The sequence below is a fragment of the Schistocerca piceifrons genome, chromosome 2 (assembly GCF_021461385.2).
Source record: "Schistocerca piceifrons isolate TAMUIC-IGC-003096 chromosome 2, iqSchPice1.1, whole genome shotgun sequence".
Lineage (NCBI taxonomy): Eukaryota > Metazoa > Arthropoda > Insecta > Orthoptera > Acrididae > Schistocerca > Schistocerca piceifrons.
The window spans coordinates 453,803,705-453,820,415 of record NC_060139.1 but is presented as its reverse complement, the minus strand read 5'-3'; the positions used below and the strand labels follow the sequence as shown (position 1 = coordinate 453,820,415).

Below are 16,711 nucleotides of genomic sequence, written 5' to 3'. Positions count from 1 at the left end.
GTCATATTCATAGCACTGCTGTCATCATTAAGATAATTATGTACTGAATTCTTATATGTCTCTTTTACTTGAGCAGTACCATTTTCCACAGGTTCTACAGGTTTAAGTAACCTGCCTTCAATAACGTCAAGCGCATCAGGAATACCACGCAGAAAGAGATTTACTTTGTATTTCCATGTATTCCAATTTGACTGCCCTTCTACTAGACCAGTGCTTATTACTCTTGTTCAATCCAGAGTCAAACCAACGTGCGAAAGTCACAATACACAAATTTCAAAATTTACACTTCATTTGCATATGAAACTTACAACTTGTGTTTCTTCAGTTCCTTTAAATAATTACTTAGTAGCACACCTAGCCCCATAACCTGTTTGGTTATTTAAGAATGACACAAGTTTTTTGTAGATAAAAAAAAGACAACAATGAATTTACATTGCAGCAAAGAACACTAAACAATATATGTCTGGTAATACTGAGATATTTAAGTGTCAGTGAAGCTATGAAATGAAACTGTTCACTGTGCAAAACTTTAACAAAATTTTCATTAATTACTTTTATTGTTATTCAGTTATGTTTTCTCCTGTGTCAATAACATGCTGTTTAAATTTGACATCGTTCTGACTGCTGATTCTCTTTGTACAGCATTTTGAAACTGGAACTTTAATTATGGACACCCTGTATATGGATGTTCTATGTCATACTCTTTATTCATGTGACACAGAGTCAACACAATCTGTGCATTTGATATGTCATCTACCACTGGTTTTTGGTTTTGATCTTCAGTTGTTCTTTAACAATGCTGACCTGTTACTGGTGTCCCCAAATATTTTCTTAATTTCCAGCTGTAATTTTCCCAGCTCTTGAAGTTTCCTCATCATTTTCAAACCACTACTGGGCCATACCATCCAAGTAAAAGTACGTGAGCAAAATACATCATGTCATCCCACCTGTTGTACTCAGTGGCATAGTCACTTCCCTTAGCCATTTCCTCACATCGTGGCCAGATTTTCCAAAAACCCTACTGCATGCTTGCTGTGCTTATTACACACTGTAATTTCTGTATCTATTGGCAGTCTGACAAAATGGACTATATGAAGAAGAATGTACCGTTTGTATTCAGGTTTCTGCTTATGAAGGCAAAAGTTTTTTCTTAGCCATGCAGGAGGCATGGCAATGTCTATGCCAGAGATACCCAGAGTCTCCACCGAACTATGTTAACTTGGATCTTTCGATTACAATGATATTTTTCAGTGAAAGTATTTACCTAAATCTGCAAATATTGAGTCCTACATTATCACTTGACATGTAGCTTAACAACTAACACTGTTACTTGCTGTATATAATAACTAAATGAGCTAGAAGAAAAGTTATCCCTTAGGAAGATGGACCACATTCTACACTGAATATCTAGAAATAAGGTAAAATACCCCCCCCCCCCCCCCCCCCCCCAAGAACCATGGACCTTGCCGCTGATGGGGAGGCTTGCGTGCCTCAGCGATACAGATAGCCGTACCGTAGGTGCAACCACAACGGAGGGGTATCTGTTGAGAGGCAAGACAAACGTGTGGTTCCTGAAGAGGGGCAGCAGCCTTTTCAGTAGTTGCAGGGGCAACAGTCTGGATGATTGACTGATCTGGCCTTGTAACACTAACCAAAATGGCCTTGCTGTGCTGATACTGCGAAAGGCTGAAAGCAAGGGGAAACTACAGCTGTAATTTTTCCCGACGGCATGCAGCTTTACTGTATGGTTAATTGATGCTGGCGTCATCTTGGGTAAAATATTCCGGAGGTAAAATAGTCCCCCATTCGGATCTCCAGGCGGGGACTACTCAAGAGCACGCCATTATCAGGAGAAAGAAAACTGGTGTTCTGCAGATCGGAGCGTGGAATGTCAGATCCCTTAATCGAGCGGGTAGACTAGAAATTTAAAAAGGGAAATGGATAGGTTAAAGTTAGATATAGTAGGGATTAGTGAAGTCCACTGGCAGGAGGAACAAGACTTTTGGTCAGGTGAATACAGGGTTATAAATACAAAATCAAATAGGGGTAATGCAGGAGTTGGTTTAATAATGAATAAAAAATAGGAGTGCGGGAAAACTACTACAAACAGCATAGTGAACGCATTATTGTGGCCAAGATAGACACGAAGCCCACGCCTACTACAGTAGTACAAGTTTATATGCCAACCAGCTCTGCAGATGATGAAGAACCTGAAGAAATGTATGATGAGATAAAAGAAATTATTCAGGTAGTAAAGGGAGACGAAAATTTAATAGTCATGGGTGAATGGAATTCAACAATAGGAAAAGGGAGAGAAGGAAACGTAGTAGGTGAATATGGATTGGGGCTAAGAAATGAAAGGGGATGCTGCTTGGTAGAATTTTGCACAGAGCACAACTTAATCATAGCTAACACTTGGTTCAAGAATCATAAAAGAAGGCTGTATAAGTGGAAGAACCCTGGAGGTACTAAGAGGTTTCAGTCAGATTATATAATGGTAAGACAGAGATTTAGGAACCAGGTTTTAAATTGTTAGACATTTCCAGTTGCAGATGTAGACTCTGACCACAATCTATTGGTAATGAACTGTAGATTAAAACTGAAGAAAATGCAAAAAGGTGGGAATTTAAGGAGATGGGACCTGGATACACTGACTAAACCAGAGGTTGTACAGAGTTTCAGGGAGAGCATACGGGAACAATTGACAGGAATGGGGGAAAGAAATACAGTAGAAGAAGAACGGGTAGCTTTGAGAGATGAAGTAGTGAAGGCAGCAAAGAATCAAATAGGTAAAAAGATGAAGGCTAGTAGAAATCCCTGGGTAACAGAAGAAATATTGAATTTAATTGATGAAAGAAGAAAATATAAAAATGCAGTAAATGAAGCAGGCAAAAAGGAATACAAACGTCTCAGAAATGAGATCGACAGGAAGTGCAAAAAGGCTAAGCAGGGATGGCTAGAGGACAAATGTAAGGATGTAGAGGCTTATCTCACTAGGGGTAAGATAGATACTGCCTACAGGAAAATTAAAGAGACCTTTGGAGAAAAGAGAACCACTTGTATGAATATCAAGAGCTCAGATGGAAACCCAGTTCTAAGCAAAGAAGGGAAAGCAGAAAGGTGGAAGGAGTATATAGAGGGTCTGTACAAGGACGACATACTTGAGGACAATATTAAAGAAATGGAAGAGGATGTAGATGAAGATGAAATGGGAGATATGATACTGCGTGAAGAGTTTGACAGAGCACTGAAAGACCTGAGTCGAAACAAGGCCCCGGGAGTAGACAACATTCCATTAGAACTACTGACGGCCTTGGGAGACCCAGTCCTGACAAAACTCAACCATCTGGTGAGCAAGATGTATGAGACAGGCGAAATACCCTCAGACTTCAAGAAGAATATAATAATTCCAATCCCAAAGAAAGCAGGTGTTGACAGATGTGAAAATTACCGAACTATCATTTTAAAAAGTCACAGCTGCAAAATACTAACACGAATTCTTTACAGATGAATGGAAAAACTAGTAGAAGCCGACCTCGGGGAAGATCAGTTTGGATTCTGTAGAAATATTGGAACACGTGAGGCAATACTGACCCTACGACTTATCTTAGAAGCTAGATAAAGGAAAGGCAAACCTACGTTTCTAGTATTTGTAGACTTAGAGAAAACTTTTGACAATGTTGACTGGTAAACTCTCTTTCAAATTCTGAAGGTGGCACAGGTAAAATACAGGGAGCAAAAGGCTATTTACAATATGTACAGAAACTAGATGGCAGTTATAAGAGTCGAGGGACATGAAAGGGAAGCAGTGGTTGGAAAGGGAGTGAGACAGGGTTGTAGCCTATCCCCGATGTTATTAAATCTGTATATTGAGCAAGCAGTGAAGGAAACAAAAGAAAAATTTGTAGTAGGTATTAAAATCCATGGAGAAGAAATAAAAACTTTGAGGTTCGACGATGACATTGTAATTCAGTCAGAGACAGCGAAGGACATAGAAGAGCAGTTGAATGGAATGGATGGTGTCTTGAAAGGAGGATATAAGGTGAACAGCAACAAAAGCAAAACGAGGATAATGGAAGGTAGTCGAATTAAGTCGGGTGATGCTGAGGGAATTACATTAGGAAATGAGACACTTAAAGTAGTAAACGAGTTTTTCTATTTGGGGAGCAAAATAACTCATGATGGTCGAAGTAGAGAGGATATAAAATGTAGACTGGCAATGACAAGGAAAGCATTTCTGAAGAAAAGAAGTTTGTTAACATCAATTATAGATCTAAGTGTCGGGAAGTCGTATCTGAAAGTATTTGTATGGAGCGTAGCCATGTATGGAAGTGAAACATGAACGATAACTAGTTTGGACAAGAAGAGAATAGAATCTTTTGAAATGTGGTGCTACAGAAGAATGCTGAAGATTAGATGGGTAGGTCATATAACTAATGAGGAGGTATTGAATAGGATTGGGGAGAAGAGAAGTTTTTGGCACAGCTTGACTAGAAGAACGGATCGGTTGGTAGGACATGTTCTGAGGCATCAAGGGATCACCAATTTAGTATTGGAGGGAAGCGTAGAGGGTAAAAATCGTAGAGGGAGACCAAGAGATGAATACACTAAACAGATTCAGAAGGATGTAGGCTGCAATAGGTACTGGGAGATGAAGAAGCTTGCACAGGATAGAGTAGCATGGAGAGCTGCATCAAACCAGTCTCAGGACTGAAGACCACAACAACAACAAGGTAAAATTATATTGATTGTCTTCAAAATATGCAACTGTTCTTCTATACAAAGTGATTCAACAGTAATAACAAAAAAAATGTAAAATAATACATGTGCCTACAGTATTTTGAAGTACTGTTTAACATAAAATTACGACTGGAACTTACATCCACTTACCAGCATTCCTGAGCAATTTGCCAGGATGAGCCATTGAAAATTTCTTCAAACTTGGTAGGCTATGCTAATTTTTGCCTGTAAACACCACTGCTGTTTTAAGTGACTGAGTAACTGGGTGGAGCAGTGCATCCTATCACAGCCATCAATTACATTTAACATAATTTTGTAAACATAACTGTGAATAGCAACCCTCTATTTATATGTGTGAGTCACTGGAGTGAATGGTAACCTACTAATATCAGTCTGCATTTACAATGGTTCCTGCAGTGCTATGTTGTTACTTTGTGTATTGTTTCTAAGCTTAATTTGGCAATAATCAGAAACAGTTCAATACTGGCTCAAAGTCATCTGACTTCCACCAGTTTCTCTGCTCTCAACACCATGCGAAGAGAAGTTCTAGGTTACAGTGCACATATGATTAAGACTTCTAACCTGCTCACAAAAGTAGCATCACCAAGCAGTAGAGAACCAACTGGAGCACCGAGACCTTTGCTGAGACAGAGTGACACAGAGCGGCAGCCGCTGGTCAGCACAGCAGGGTGCACACGCATCTTTGTTGCTGCATTTAGCAAACGAGCACCATCCACATGCACAGGTATGTCACGCTGGGCTGCCTGCTTCCACAACTGCATGTACACACAATGGTAGGAATTACTATCAGAAACACAATAACTTTTTGTGTTAAGTGACAAGTTACGATACTCTATTGGAAAATGAAAAAAATAACACCTCTAAATGCATAACACAGACAAACTATAATTGCATAGACACTGATAACAGGAAGTAAATGTGGTGATTTAAAATGCAGTGCTGTGAATGCAACACATAATGATTATGAGAATACTGAGCTCTGTCTGGTTGTATCTGACTTCATGGCCACGTTTGTTTGTTTATTCAACCTGATCACATTATGATCTTCAGGTCCTCTCTCAATGCAAACCAGGTTTTACAGTTACAAAATGTTTCATATTACAATATAATTAAAAATAATAATAATAATATAATAGGAGTGAAAGGATAATTTGAACCAGATTTCTAAGTACCTAATATAGAAAAAATTTCTAACATTAGTCAACATGAATGATTAATCTTGTTAATGCTGTTCCATTTTCAGTGCTATGAAAATAAGTATTTCCGTCTTTCTTGTTGTGAATTGTGTAAATTATGTTGCATTTTATTCATCTCATGACCTTCATTTGCAATCCATTTGGTTTGCATACTGGAGACATGTCAAAAATGTATAATACAGATACAATTGTTTTACACTAATATATAATAGCACTACAACAAATAATAACACTATAAGGATATTTCCTGGAATATGTGACATGTTGTATCCAGCTCAAATTTCCAGTTTGTCCTGCATGAATTCATCCACTGAGTAATAACATTTCAGTGGCAGTACCTCATATAGCTTTCTTTTAAGTGGACCTAAATTCACCTGCATCAATTTATTCCCTTTTAATTTATTACAAATTTTCATTCCAGTGTATTGAGATCCCTGTGCATACAGTTTGAGGCAGTGAGTGGGGAGCATAAAATTTTCTTTGCTTCTAGTATCATATGATAGAAAAAATGGTTTCCCTCAAATAATTCATTTCTGGTGTAACAAAATATAATAATCTCATACATGTATGGGGATGGCAGGGCTGATATTTTAAGTTTTCTAAATAATGGATGACATGGTTCTTTATGATTTGCAGTGCACATATTTCGAATGATTTTTCTCTCTCTATTTTTTAGTATCTGCACTATTCTTGTCGAGTTACCCGAAAAAACAATACCATACCTAATAATAGATTCAAAACAGTGTTTATGATACTTTTCATGTGTCCATTGCAAATGCAAAGCTGCTCATTTTGTTTGCTAGATATTCAATGTGTGCCTGCCAGCTCAAATTTTTATCTACATTTAAATGTAAGAATTTGGCTAAGTTAACTTCTTCTATATCTTGGTTGCTGTGAACAATCTTAATCTGCTCACATTTTGACCATTTAGCTGAAACCAAGTCTCTGAGATACTGAGGGTACTGATCACAGATTTTGAAATTTTTTCTGAATCCTGATCTTCAACTAAGACAGAAGTCTCGTCTCTGAATGGAACTGATGGGGAGCTGATATTTAATGGTTGTTGTTGTTGTTGTTGTGGTCTTCAGTCCTGAGACTGGTTTGATGCAGCTCTCCATGCTACTCTATCCTGTGCAAGCTTTTTCATCTCCCAGTACCTACTGCAACCTACATCCTTCTGAATCTGCTTAGTGTATTCATCTCTTGGTCTCCCTCTACGATTTTTACCCTCCACGCTGCCCTCCAATACTAAATTGGTGATCCCTTGATGCCTCAGAACATGTCCTACCAACCGATCCCTTCTTCTGGTCAAGTTGTGCCACAAACTTCTCTTCTCCCCAATCCTATTCAATACTTCCTCATTAGTTATGTGATCTACCCATCTAATCTTCAGCATTCTTCTGTAGCACCACATTTCGAAAGCTTCTATTCTCTTCTTGTCCAAACTATTTATCGTCCATGTTTCACTTCCATACATGGCTACACTCCATACGAATACTTTCAGAAATGACTTCCTGACACTTAAATCAATACTGGCTGTTAACAAATTTCTCTTCTTCAGAAACGCTTTCCTTGCCATTGCCAGCCTACATTTTATATCCTCTCTACTTCGACCATCATCAGTTATTTTGCTCCCCAAATAGCAAAACTCCTTTACTACTTTAAGTGCCTCATTTCCTAATCTAATTCCCTCAGCATCACCCGACTTGATTAGACTACATTCCATTATCCTTGTTTTGCTTTTGTTGATGTTCATCTTATATCCTCCTTTCAAGACACTGTCCATTCCATTCAACTGCTCTTCCAAGTCCTTTGCTGTCTCTGACACAATTACAATGTCATCGGCGAACCTCAAAGTTTTTATTTCTTCTCCATGAATTTTAATACCTACTCCGAATTTTTCTTTTGTTTCCTTTACTGCTTGCTCAATATACAGATTGAACAACATCGGGGAGAGGCTACAACCCTGTCTTACTCCCTTCCCAACCACTGCTTCCCTTTCATGTCCCTCGACTCTTATAACTGCCATCTGGTTTCTGTACAAATTGTAAATAGCCTTTCGCTCCCTGTATTTTACCCCTGCCACCTTTAGAATTTGAAAGAGAGTATTCCAGTCAACATTGTCAAAAGCTTTCTCTAAGTCTACAAATGCTAGAAACGTAGGTTTGCCTTTCCTTAATCTTTCTTCTAAGATAAGTCGTAAGGTCAGTATTGCCTCACGTGTTCCAGTGTTTCTACGGAATCCAAACTGATCTTCCCCGAGGTTGGCTTCTACTAGTTTTTCCCATTCGTCTGTAAAGAATTCGTGTTAGTATTTTGCAGCTGTGACTTATTAAGCTGATAGTTCGGTAATTTTCACATCTGTCAACACCTGCTTTCTTTGGGATTGGAATTATTATATTCTTCTTGAAGTCTGAGGGTATTTCACCTGTTTCATACATCTTGCTCACCAGATGGTAGAGTTTTGTCAGGACTGGCTCTCCCACGGCCGTCAGTAGTTCCAATGGAATATTGTCTACTCCGGGGGCCTTGTTTCGACTCAGGTCTTTCAGTGCTCTATCAAACTCTTCACGCAGTATCATATCTCCCATTTCATCTTCATCTACATCCTCTTCCATTTCCATAATATTGTCCTCAAGTACATCGCCCTTGTATAGACCCTCTATATACTCCTTCCACCTTTCTGCTTTCCCTTCTTTGCTTAGAACTGGGTTTCCATCTGAGCTCTTGATACTCATACAAGTCGTTCTCTTATCTCCAAAGGTCTCTTTAATTTTCCTGTAGGCGGTATCTATCTTACCTCTAGTGAGATAGGCCTCTACATCCTTACATTTGTCCTCTAGCCATCCCTGCTTAGCCATTTTGCACTTCCTGTCGATCTCATTTTTGAGACGTTTGTATTCCTTTTTGCCTGTTTCACTTACTGCATTTTTATATTTTCTCCTTTCATCAATTAAATTCAATATTTCTTCTGTTACCCAAGGATTTCTACTAGCCCTAGTCTTTTTACCTACTTGATCCTCTGCTGCCTTTACTACTTCATCCCTCAAAGCTACCCATTCTTCTTCTACTGTATTTATTTCCCCCATTCCTGTCAATTGCTCCCTTATGCTCTCCCTGAATCTCTGTACAACCTCTGGTTCTTTTAGTTTATCCAGGTCCCATCTCCTTAAATTCCCACCTTTTTGCAGTTTCTTCAGTTTTAATCTACAGGTCATAACCAATAGATTGTGGTCAGAGTCCACATCTGCCCCTGGAAATGTCTTACAATTTAAAACCTGGTTCCTAAATCTCTGTCTTACCATTATATAATCTATCTGATACCTTTTAGTATCTCCAGGGTTCTTCCATGTATACAACCTTCTTTCATGATTCTTAAACCAAGTGTTAGTTATGATTATGTTGTGCTCTGTGCAAAATTCGACTAGGCGGCTTCCTCTTTCATTTCTGTCCCCCAATCCATATTCACCTACTATGTTTCCTTCTCTCCCTTTTCCTACTGACGAATTCCAGTCACCCATGACTATTAAATTTTCGTCTCCCTTCACTACCTGAATAATTTCTTTTATTTCATCATACATTTCTTCAATTTCTTCGTCATCTGCAGAGCTAGTTGGCATATAAACTTGTACTACTGTAGTAGGCGTGGGCTTCGTATCTATCTTGGCCACAATAATGCGTTCACTATGCTGTTTGTAGTAGCTTACCTGCATTCCTATTTTCCTATTCATTATTAAACCTACTCCTGCATTACCCCTATTTCATTTTGTGTTTATAACCCTGTAGTCACCTGACCAGAAGTCTTGTTCCTCCTGCCACCGAACTTCACTAATTCCCACTATATCTAACTTCAACCTATCCATTTCCCTTTTTAAATTTTCTAACCTACCTGCCCGATTAAGGGATCTGACATTCCACGCTCCGATCCGTAGAACGCCAGTTTTCTTTCTCCTGATAACGACATCCTCTTGAGTAGTCCCCGCCCGGAGATCCGAATGGGGGACTATTTTACCTCCGGAATATTTTACCCAAGAGGACGCCATCATCATGTAATCATACAGTAAAGCTGCATGCCCTCGGGAAAAATTACAGCTGTAGTTTCCCCTTGCTTTCAGCCGTTCGCAGTACCAGGCCAGATCAGTCAATCATCCAGACTGTTGCCCTTGCAACTACTGATAAGGCTGCTGCCCCTCTTCAGGAACCACACGTTTGTCTGGCCTCTCAACAGATACCCCTCCGTTGTGGTTGCACCTACGGTACGGCTATCTGTATCGCTGAGGCACGCAAGCCTCCCCACCAACGGCAAGGTCCATGGTTCATGGGGGGATTTAATGGTAAGTCATTAAAATAGAAGATAAATAGGAGTGGGCCTAATATGGAGCCTTTGGAACAGCCTGAGATATTTTTTACCAATCAGAAAAATAATATGCACCATTTAAAGAGATGCCAACTCTTTGCTTTCTATTTCGTAAGTAGGATTTAAGCCATTGTAGGGCACTGCCGCTAATGCCATACTTCTCAAATTTGTAAATAAGCAATGCATGCTTTACAGAATCATACGCCTTTGAGAGATTGCAGAAAAATCCTTCCACCTTATTTCTCTTGTCTAACAATGTACTTATTTCCTCAATGAAACTGTTCACTGTATCTATGGTGTTTTTCCTCTGCTGAAAACAAAATTGATTGTTTAGAATAAGAGAATATTTTGCAGAGAAGTTATTGATTTGGGCAACAGCATGTTTTTCAAATATTGTAGATATTGCTGGGAGAACTGAGATAGGATGATAATTTCCCATGATCTCTCGTAATCCCTTCTTGAAGAGTGGTTTGACTTCAGAATATTTCAGTACCTCTGGGAAACAGCCCTCTTCAAAACATTAATTTATTATTTGAGCTGTATTATTGGGCTACATTATTTGAGCTACTATGATTTCCTGTGCAGTTGTAACTGCACATTATTTTTGAATATCTATTATAGGCCATTCTTTCAACGTGATTTATTGATATCCATTCATTTTTCAATTTCTTGGTATCCATTCATTTTTCAATTTCTTCCAGTATACCCTTTAGACCTAATCTAGCCCCATACCTTTATTTTTAACGCAGTCAGCTCATGTGTATCTTACAGCTAACGATGGATAATTCATTTTTGGTGCCTGGATTCTTTGTTTTTGTTTTCCTGTCAGGACCCAACACTCTGTTCCACAAACAATTGTAGAGATTGCTGTGGTTCTATAAAATTTTGTAACAGACTCAACTCTGGCTTTACTCTCTAAAGTTCTTTAAACTGTACTGCATAAATTAAAAAAAAGATTTAATTTTGCAGTCAGTGTCATTGCAATTGTCCATGTCAAACTATAACTATGGAACAGATTTATTCTAGAACTATGTCTTCTACTAACAAGGGAATGGTCCAATGGGATATGTCAAAACCTAACCTGAAATTTTTTACACAAGAAGAAGACAATGAAAGAAATGTACTGCCAACATTTTAGCTGCTAAGAGCCACTGTAAGTATTTTGTAAAAAATGTTGAAGTTACACATTTTTTCCATGCAAAGAACAGCTTATAACAGCGGTCTGTACAGCCCTGCCCACCTGGCGCATGACTCAGCGAATCACTCACACAGTGCCATGTAGCAGAATTATCCAGAGTTCACAGACACCAATTTTAAGCACTTAAAGCTTGGTTTACAAGGGAGCAAATGGAAACAAACATGTGCAAATGAGCAGTTGCAGAAAATTCACTACTATTTGCTTGTATATGGGTAGAATTGTTAATTCTAGAGGGAACGGAAGAGAACACAACGTAGCAAACATTGCCTATGAATGCTTTGTTACCAGTTTTTAGTTTTTGCAGCTAATATTTGGCATACATGATGCAACTCTATCGTGTTAGAGCCACAATGTGAAACTTTGCTATTCAGTGAGGATTGTTTTGCATGGCAAGTGCACTGTTCTAGATGGAGTATGCAAAATGGGGCAAGGAAGGAAGAATTTAAGTGTCTCAATTTTTATGGAAGCATAACATACGTGGAGTTCACGCACTTTACACGTAATTGCATCTCCATCTCTTCTTTGCACTGGTCCAAACTTTTCCTTGTATGTCAGCTGCCATTTTTCCCTGGTTTCTCATTACCATTAGGGGAAATTTATAAACCGAACACTAATTACCAACATTGAGCATCATCTCAAGAGGGGACACAGCTAGCATTTCCATTACGTGTGTATGGTCTAATGGTCGTTTCCTTTTTACGCCTAAAACAAAAATATTCTAGTGGCAAAGCATGCACTTTGTGATCCAGAGAGCACGGGATCAAATGTCATTCAGACCACAACTTTTTCACTATGATTTTTAAATGAACATCCACTTCTTACAGATGCTGGAGTGGCCATGAAAGACAAATGGTTTGGATTCCACATTAAACTGCAGTTCTCCATTTTCCAAATAGGTAACTGGGGAAGGTAAGGGACATGTAAGCAGCTGCAGTGGAGTCCAGTTGAAAGAGCTGCAAGAGGCCTCCCAGGTACACCAGACAAAATTCACGTTTGCTCACACTTGTTAGCTTGTTTGCTCTGGTGAAAACCTGGCTTAAACTTTACAAAAAATTTTTTGAATAATTTCACATCGAAAGTTTAATTCTTGCACATGTAATTCTGATAAAAGTGGCAAGCAGAGAAAATAAAATCATGGCAGTGTTTGATGTCACAGATGACTTCCATCAATGAGGACCTGTAATTTGTTGAAATGAAATGTATCTTGTGGTACTACATGTTATAACAATTCCTGTAGGTCCTTTCCTTATAGTAAAGTTTGAATGTTGTACATTTGAGTATAAGTGAAACAGTTCTTTGTTTAATCTCTGTAGTCATCACAAAAATGCAAATTGTCTATTCAGTGACCAAAACAAACATTTTTCTTGCACCAGGCACGTTGGACAAAAGAGAAACTGATGCAGTCAGGTGCTTCACAGTAACCACTAGTTTTATTTAGATAGAACTGGGATGGAGTCAGAAATGGTCCCAGCTGTTATTCTGCATACTGCACTGCATACCAGGCATACTTGATCAAATTCATAAAGCATGGCAAAGAAAACTGGTAATACACAAATGAATGGAGCTTATGAATACTTTTCTGCTGATAAACCTGAAATGAGAGAGAGAGGTATCAGAAATTATGTTGTCTGATAATTTCCTGAAAAATGCTTTCCACTGTCCAAAAAACTCATTATAGAGGTTGAATCATGCTAGGAGTTCCAGGTGGATTCCACATTACATCTACAAATTTTCTGTCATCCTCCACAAAAACAGAGGTGGTGTTATGTTTGGACCATGAATCCAACAAAAGCAATGAATTAGTTTCTGCAGCTAGTAGGAATACATTTCGAATTAAATGTTGAAAATTATTCTTTGCCATTTTTCCAGCTTTTTGCAACTAAACAGTACATTTTTTTATTTTTGGTCCTAATTTACTTTCCATTTGGCACATATTTCTTACTTCATCTATTTCATTCTTCCATTTGTACAGTTCACGCTCTAATTTTATGAAACAAAAATGCCTTTGCACACTGCATAACTTCAAGCATTTTTTTTCCCCTTCTTCATTTAACTAATATTTTGCTGCCTTTTCTTTGTTACTGAAAGCTGCTGCAGCATGTGACTCTTTGAGGCTTGGAAGGTATTCTTCTTCAGAACTGTTACTGGCACAACTGACATCATCTGAACCACAATTCATGGAATTGTCACCATTATTTCCTATTTCTTCCAGCATATCCACAATTTCAAATGAAATGTCAATATAATTCAAATGTATGTCACAGAAATCAACTAACAAATGACACATATGTACTTCCTCAAGAGAAGTAGGGGATTTTGGCTGGAAACCACATTCTTCACATTTCATCATTGCTAAATTGAGAATTTTAATTGGATTCAACATTACTGTGAAACTGGAAGAAAAAAAAAGGTACTATTAGCAGGCATGCCTTATGAAATCACAATAAATATTAATTCAGCTTTATCTGTATTGTCAATACTTACCAATACTGCAAAAAGCAACTGATAATTTGTAATAGATGTTAATTGAGTGGCTAATTTGAGAGAATAATAACTGTGTACTGTAGTGACAGAGAAACTATCAACGAACAGTAACCTGAAACATCCTTTACAAATTACAATTGGATTGTGACAGTTTCCTGTTTACAAATGTACTGCCGACCTCAGCAGTGTGCGTATGTAGTTGTGCATGTGTAGTTCCTACAGCATCAGAGTTAGTAGTAGCTTTATTCATCTGTAGACCTCTTTTTACAAGGATATAGGACATGTCAAAGTATTTACAAGTTTAGACCAATTTAAAATAAGCTAATTCACATACACATACATTTACATACTTCAAGTTAGAGACAATCATTAGATTTACTCCTGGTATACAATACCTTTTTTACAAATAACTTATTAAATAATGTAATGCCACACTGTTCACTCTCTCTCTCTCTCTCTCTCTCTCTCTCTCTCTCTCTCTCTCTCTCTCTCTCTCACACACACACACACACACACACACACACTGGTGATCTCTGGGCAATTTTCTGTACCACAACTTCCCATTTGCTATCCTGAAAAACTGAGTCAGCATCCCTCTATAATGAGTGAGATGTTGAGCTCAGAAAGAGGAAGAGGCGTTAGTATTGTGCTATGCATAGCTTGAGGGTAAGTATTTCCAGAAAGGAAAAAAGAAGGAAAAAACGTAATGTGAAGGTGTTATGTGGCATGTTGGATGTTTTACAATCATTATTATTATTATTTATTTTTATAACATTTTATTATGAAACACCTACTCCGTTTTATCTAAGTAATCCATCAAAGTATAAGATGTATGCATAACAGGTACTTTTTAGCTGCCTTTTTAAATAAGTGTATTTTTGCAGTTTCTTTAATCTCTTTTGATAATTTATTGTATAGTTTTATTCCTTGGTAGAAAATGCTGTTTTGAGTTTTATGTTTATTTTTTCTTGGTAAATGTAAATTGAGTCTAGCTCTTGTTGCATGGTCATGGACAGAGCTGTTTGTGCAGTAATTACCAACGTTATTTTTGATGTGTACAACTGACTGGTAAATGATGAGATTCCAGATTGTATTATAAACCAAACAAGATATCATATTGTAGAACCTCTGAAGCATATTGTTAATCACTCCTTTTCCACAGGTACCTTTCCAGATCTTCTAAAGATTGCAAAAGTAACCCCTTTGCACAAAAAGGGAGCCACAAACAATGTTAACAATTAAAGACCTGTAGCACAGCTTAGTGGCTTCTCAAAGATCTTTGAGAAGCTCTTTTATAATAGGTTGCTACAATTTGTTAACAAAAACTCATTGCTGTCAAATCATCAGCATGGCTTCAGGCAATCTAGATCCACAACCACAGTAGTCTATTAATATTTGCACTCCATTCTAAAATCTGTAGATGAAAAGGAAATGGCTACTGGAATATTCTTGGGCCTATCCAAAGCATTTGACATTTTAGATCATGGTATCCTACTACGTAAGTTGGAAAGAAAGGGAATTAGAGGTATCCCAAATGAATGGATTAGATCATATCTTACTAGCTGGCAACAAAAAGTTGTTCTCAAACAAGACACAATAACTGAAAACATTTCAAGAAGAACAACATACACATCAGAAAAAACTACCATCAAATATGGTGTGGCACAAGGATCAACATTAGGTCCTATCCTCTTTCTTTTGTTTATTGATGACTTGAATGACACTGTCCACGCCAAACAGAAAACTTTATTTGCAGATGATACCAGTATTTTGATTACAGGGTCAGACCAAAAAGAGCTTCAATTAACTACAGATACATCATTGCTGGAGCTAACACAGTGGTTTGAAAAGAATAGACTTATAATTAACACTGGGAAAACAGTGGCCATGAACTTTCCTACATCCCACTATAAACAACAAAATGAACATGCATTGAAAATAAACAACAAAATTGTAAAATTGGTTGATGATGTTAAGTTCCTAGGAATATATCTGCAGAGTGATCTCAACTGGAATACACACATGAAAGCTCTTACAACCAAGCTATCATCAATCTGTTACATGCTATGGATACTAAGCACAAGCTGTGATAGTATAGAAATAGTAATACGGGCATGTCACACACATTTCCAGTCAGCGATGTGATGTGGAATATTTTGGGGTCAATCTGTTCTCAAAACCCAGAAATGAGCTATCAGAATATATATTTGAAACAATAGTCTTTGTAAGAGAATATTTAAGAACCTCCAATGCCTATTAGCTGAACAGCTCTGTGCACAATTACACAACAAGAAATGGCAATAACATTCATGTCTCATATGCCAGAACATCAGCCTACCAGACGAGTGTCCTTCATAGAGGCACACAATTGTATAACCACCTTCCTAACAACATCAAGTTGGTAAAGCAAGACAGCTTGCTCAAAAAAAACTGAAGTCATTTCTGATAGACCACAGTTTCTACTCTGTAAATGAATACCTCTCAGAATGAAACAGAATTTTATAATGTTAAATTAATAAAGAATTTATGGCAATTATTTGTTTATTAAAGTGTACTAGTTGTATTAATGTAGATATTTGTAGTCCACAGCATTGTACCGATTATATATCTGTGTGTGTGTGTGGGGGGGGGGGGTGTAATTTTTAACTTAGAGTATCATTTATTGACCTGTCCTATATCTGTACAAGATGTCACAGGACCAAAACTAAATAAATA

At 37.8% G+C, this 16,711-nt stretch overlaps 1 protein-coding gene across 11 annotated transcripts in view; it reads right to left on the bottom strand.

Moving 5' to 3' along the window:
- LOC124777700 (probable low-specificity L-threonine aldolase 2) overlaps positions 1-16,711 on the bottom strand; it is a 264,995-nt gene that overhangs the window by 60,362 nt on the left and 187,922 nt on the right. For all 11 annotated transcript variants that reach the window (XM_047253193.1, XM_047253192.1, XM_047253190.1 and 8 more), the window contains one exon: positions 5,323-5,516. In XM_047253193.1, coding sequence (XP_047109149.1) covers positions 5,323-5,516 — 194 coding nt within the window. The remainder of the gene's footprint in view (positions 1-5,322; positions 5,517-16,711) is intronic.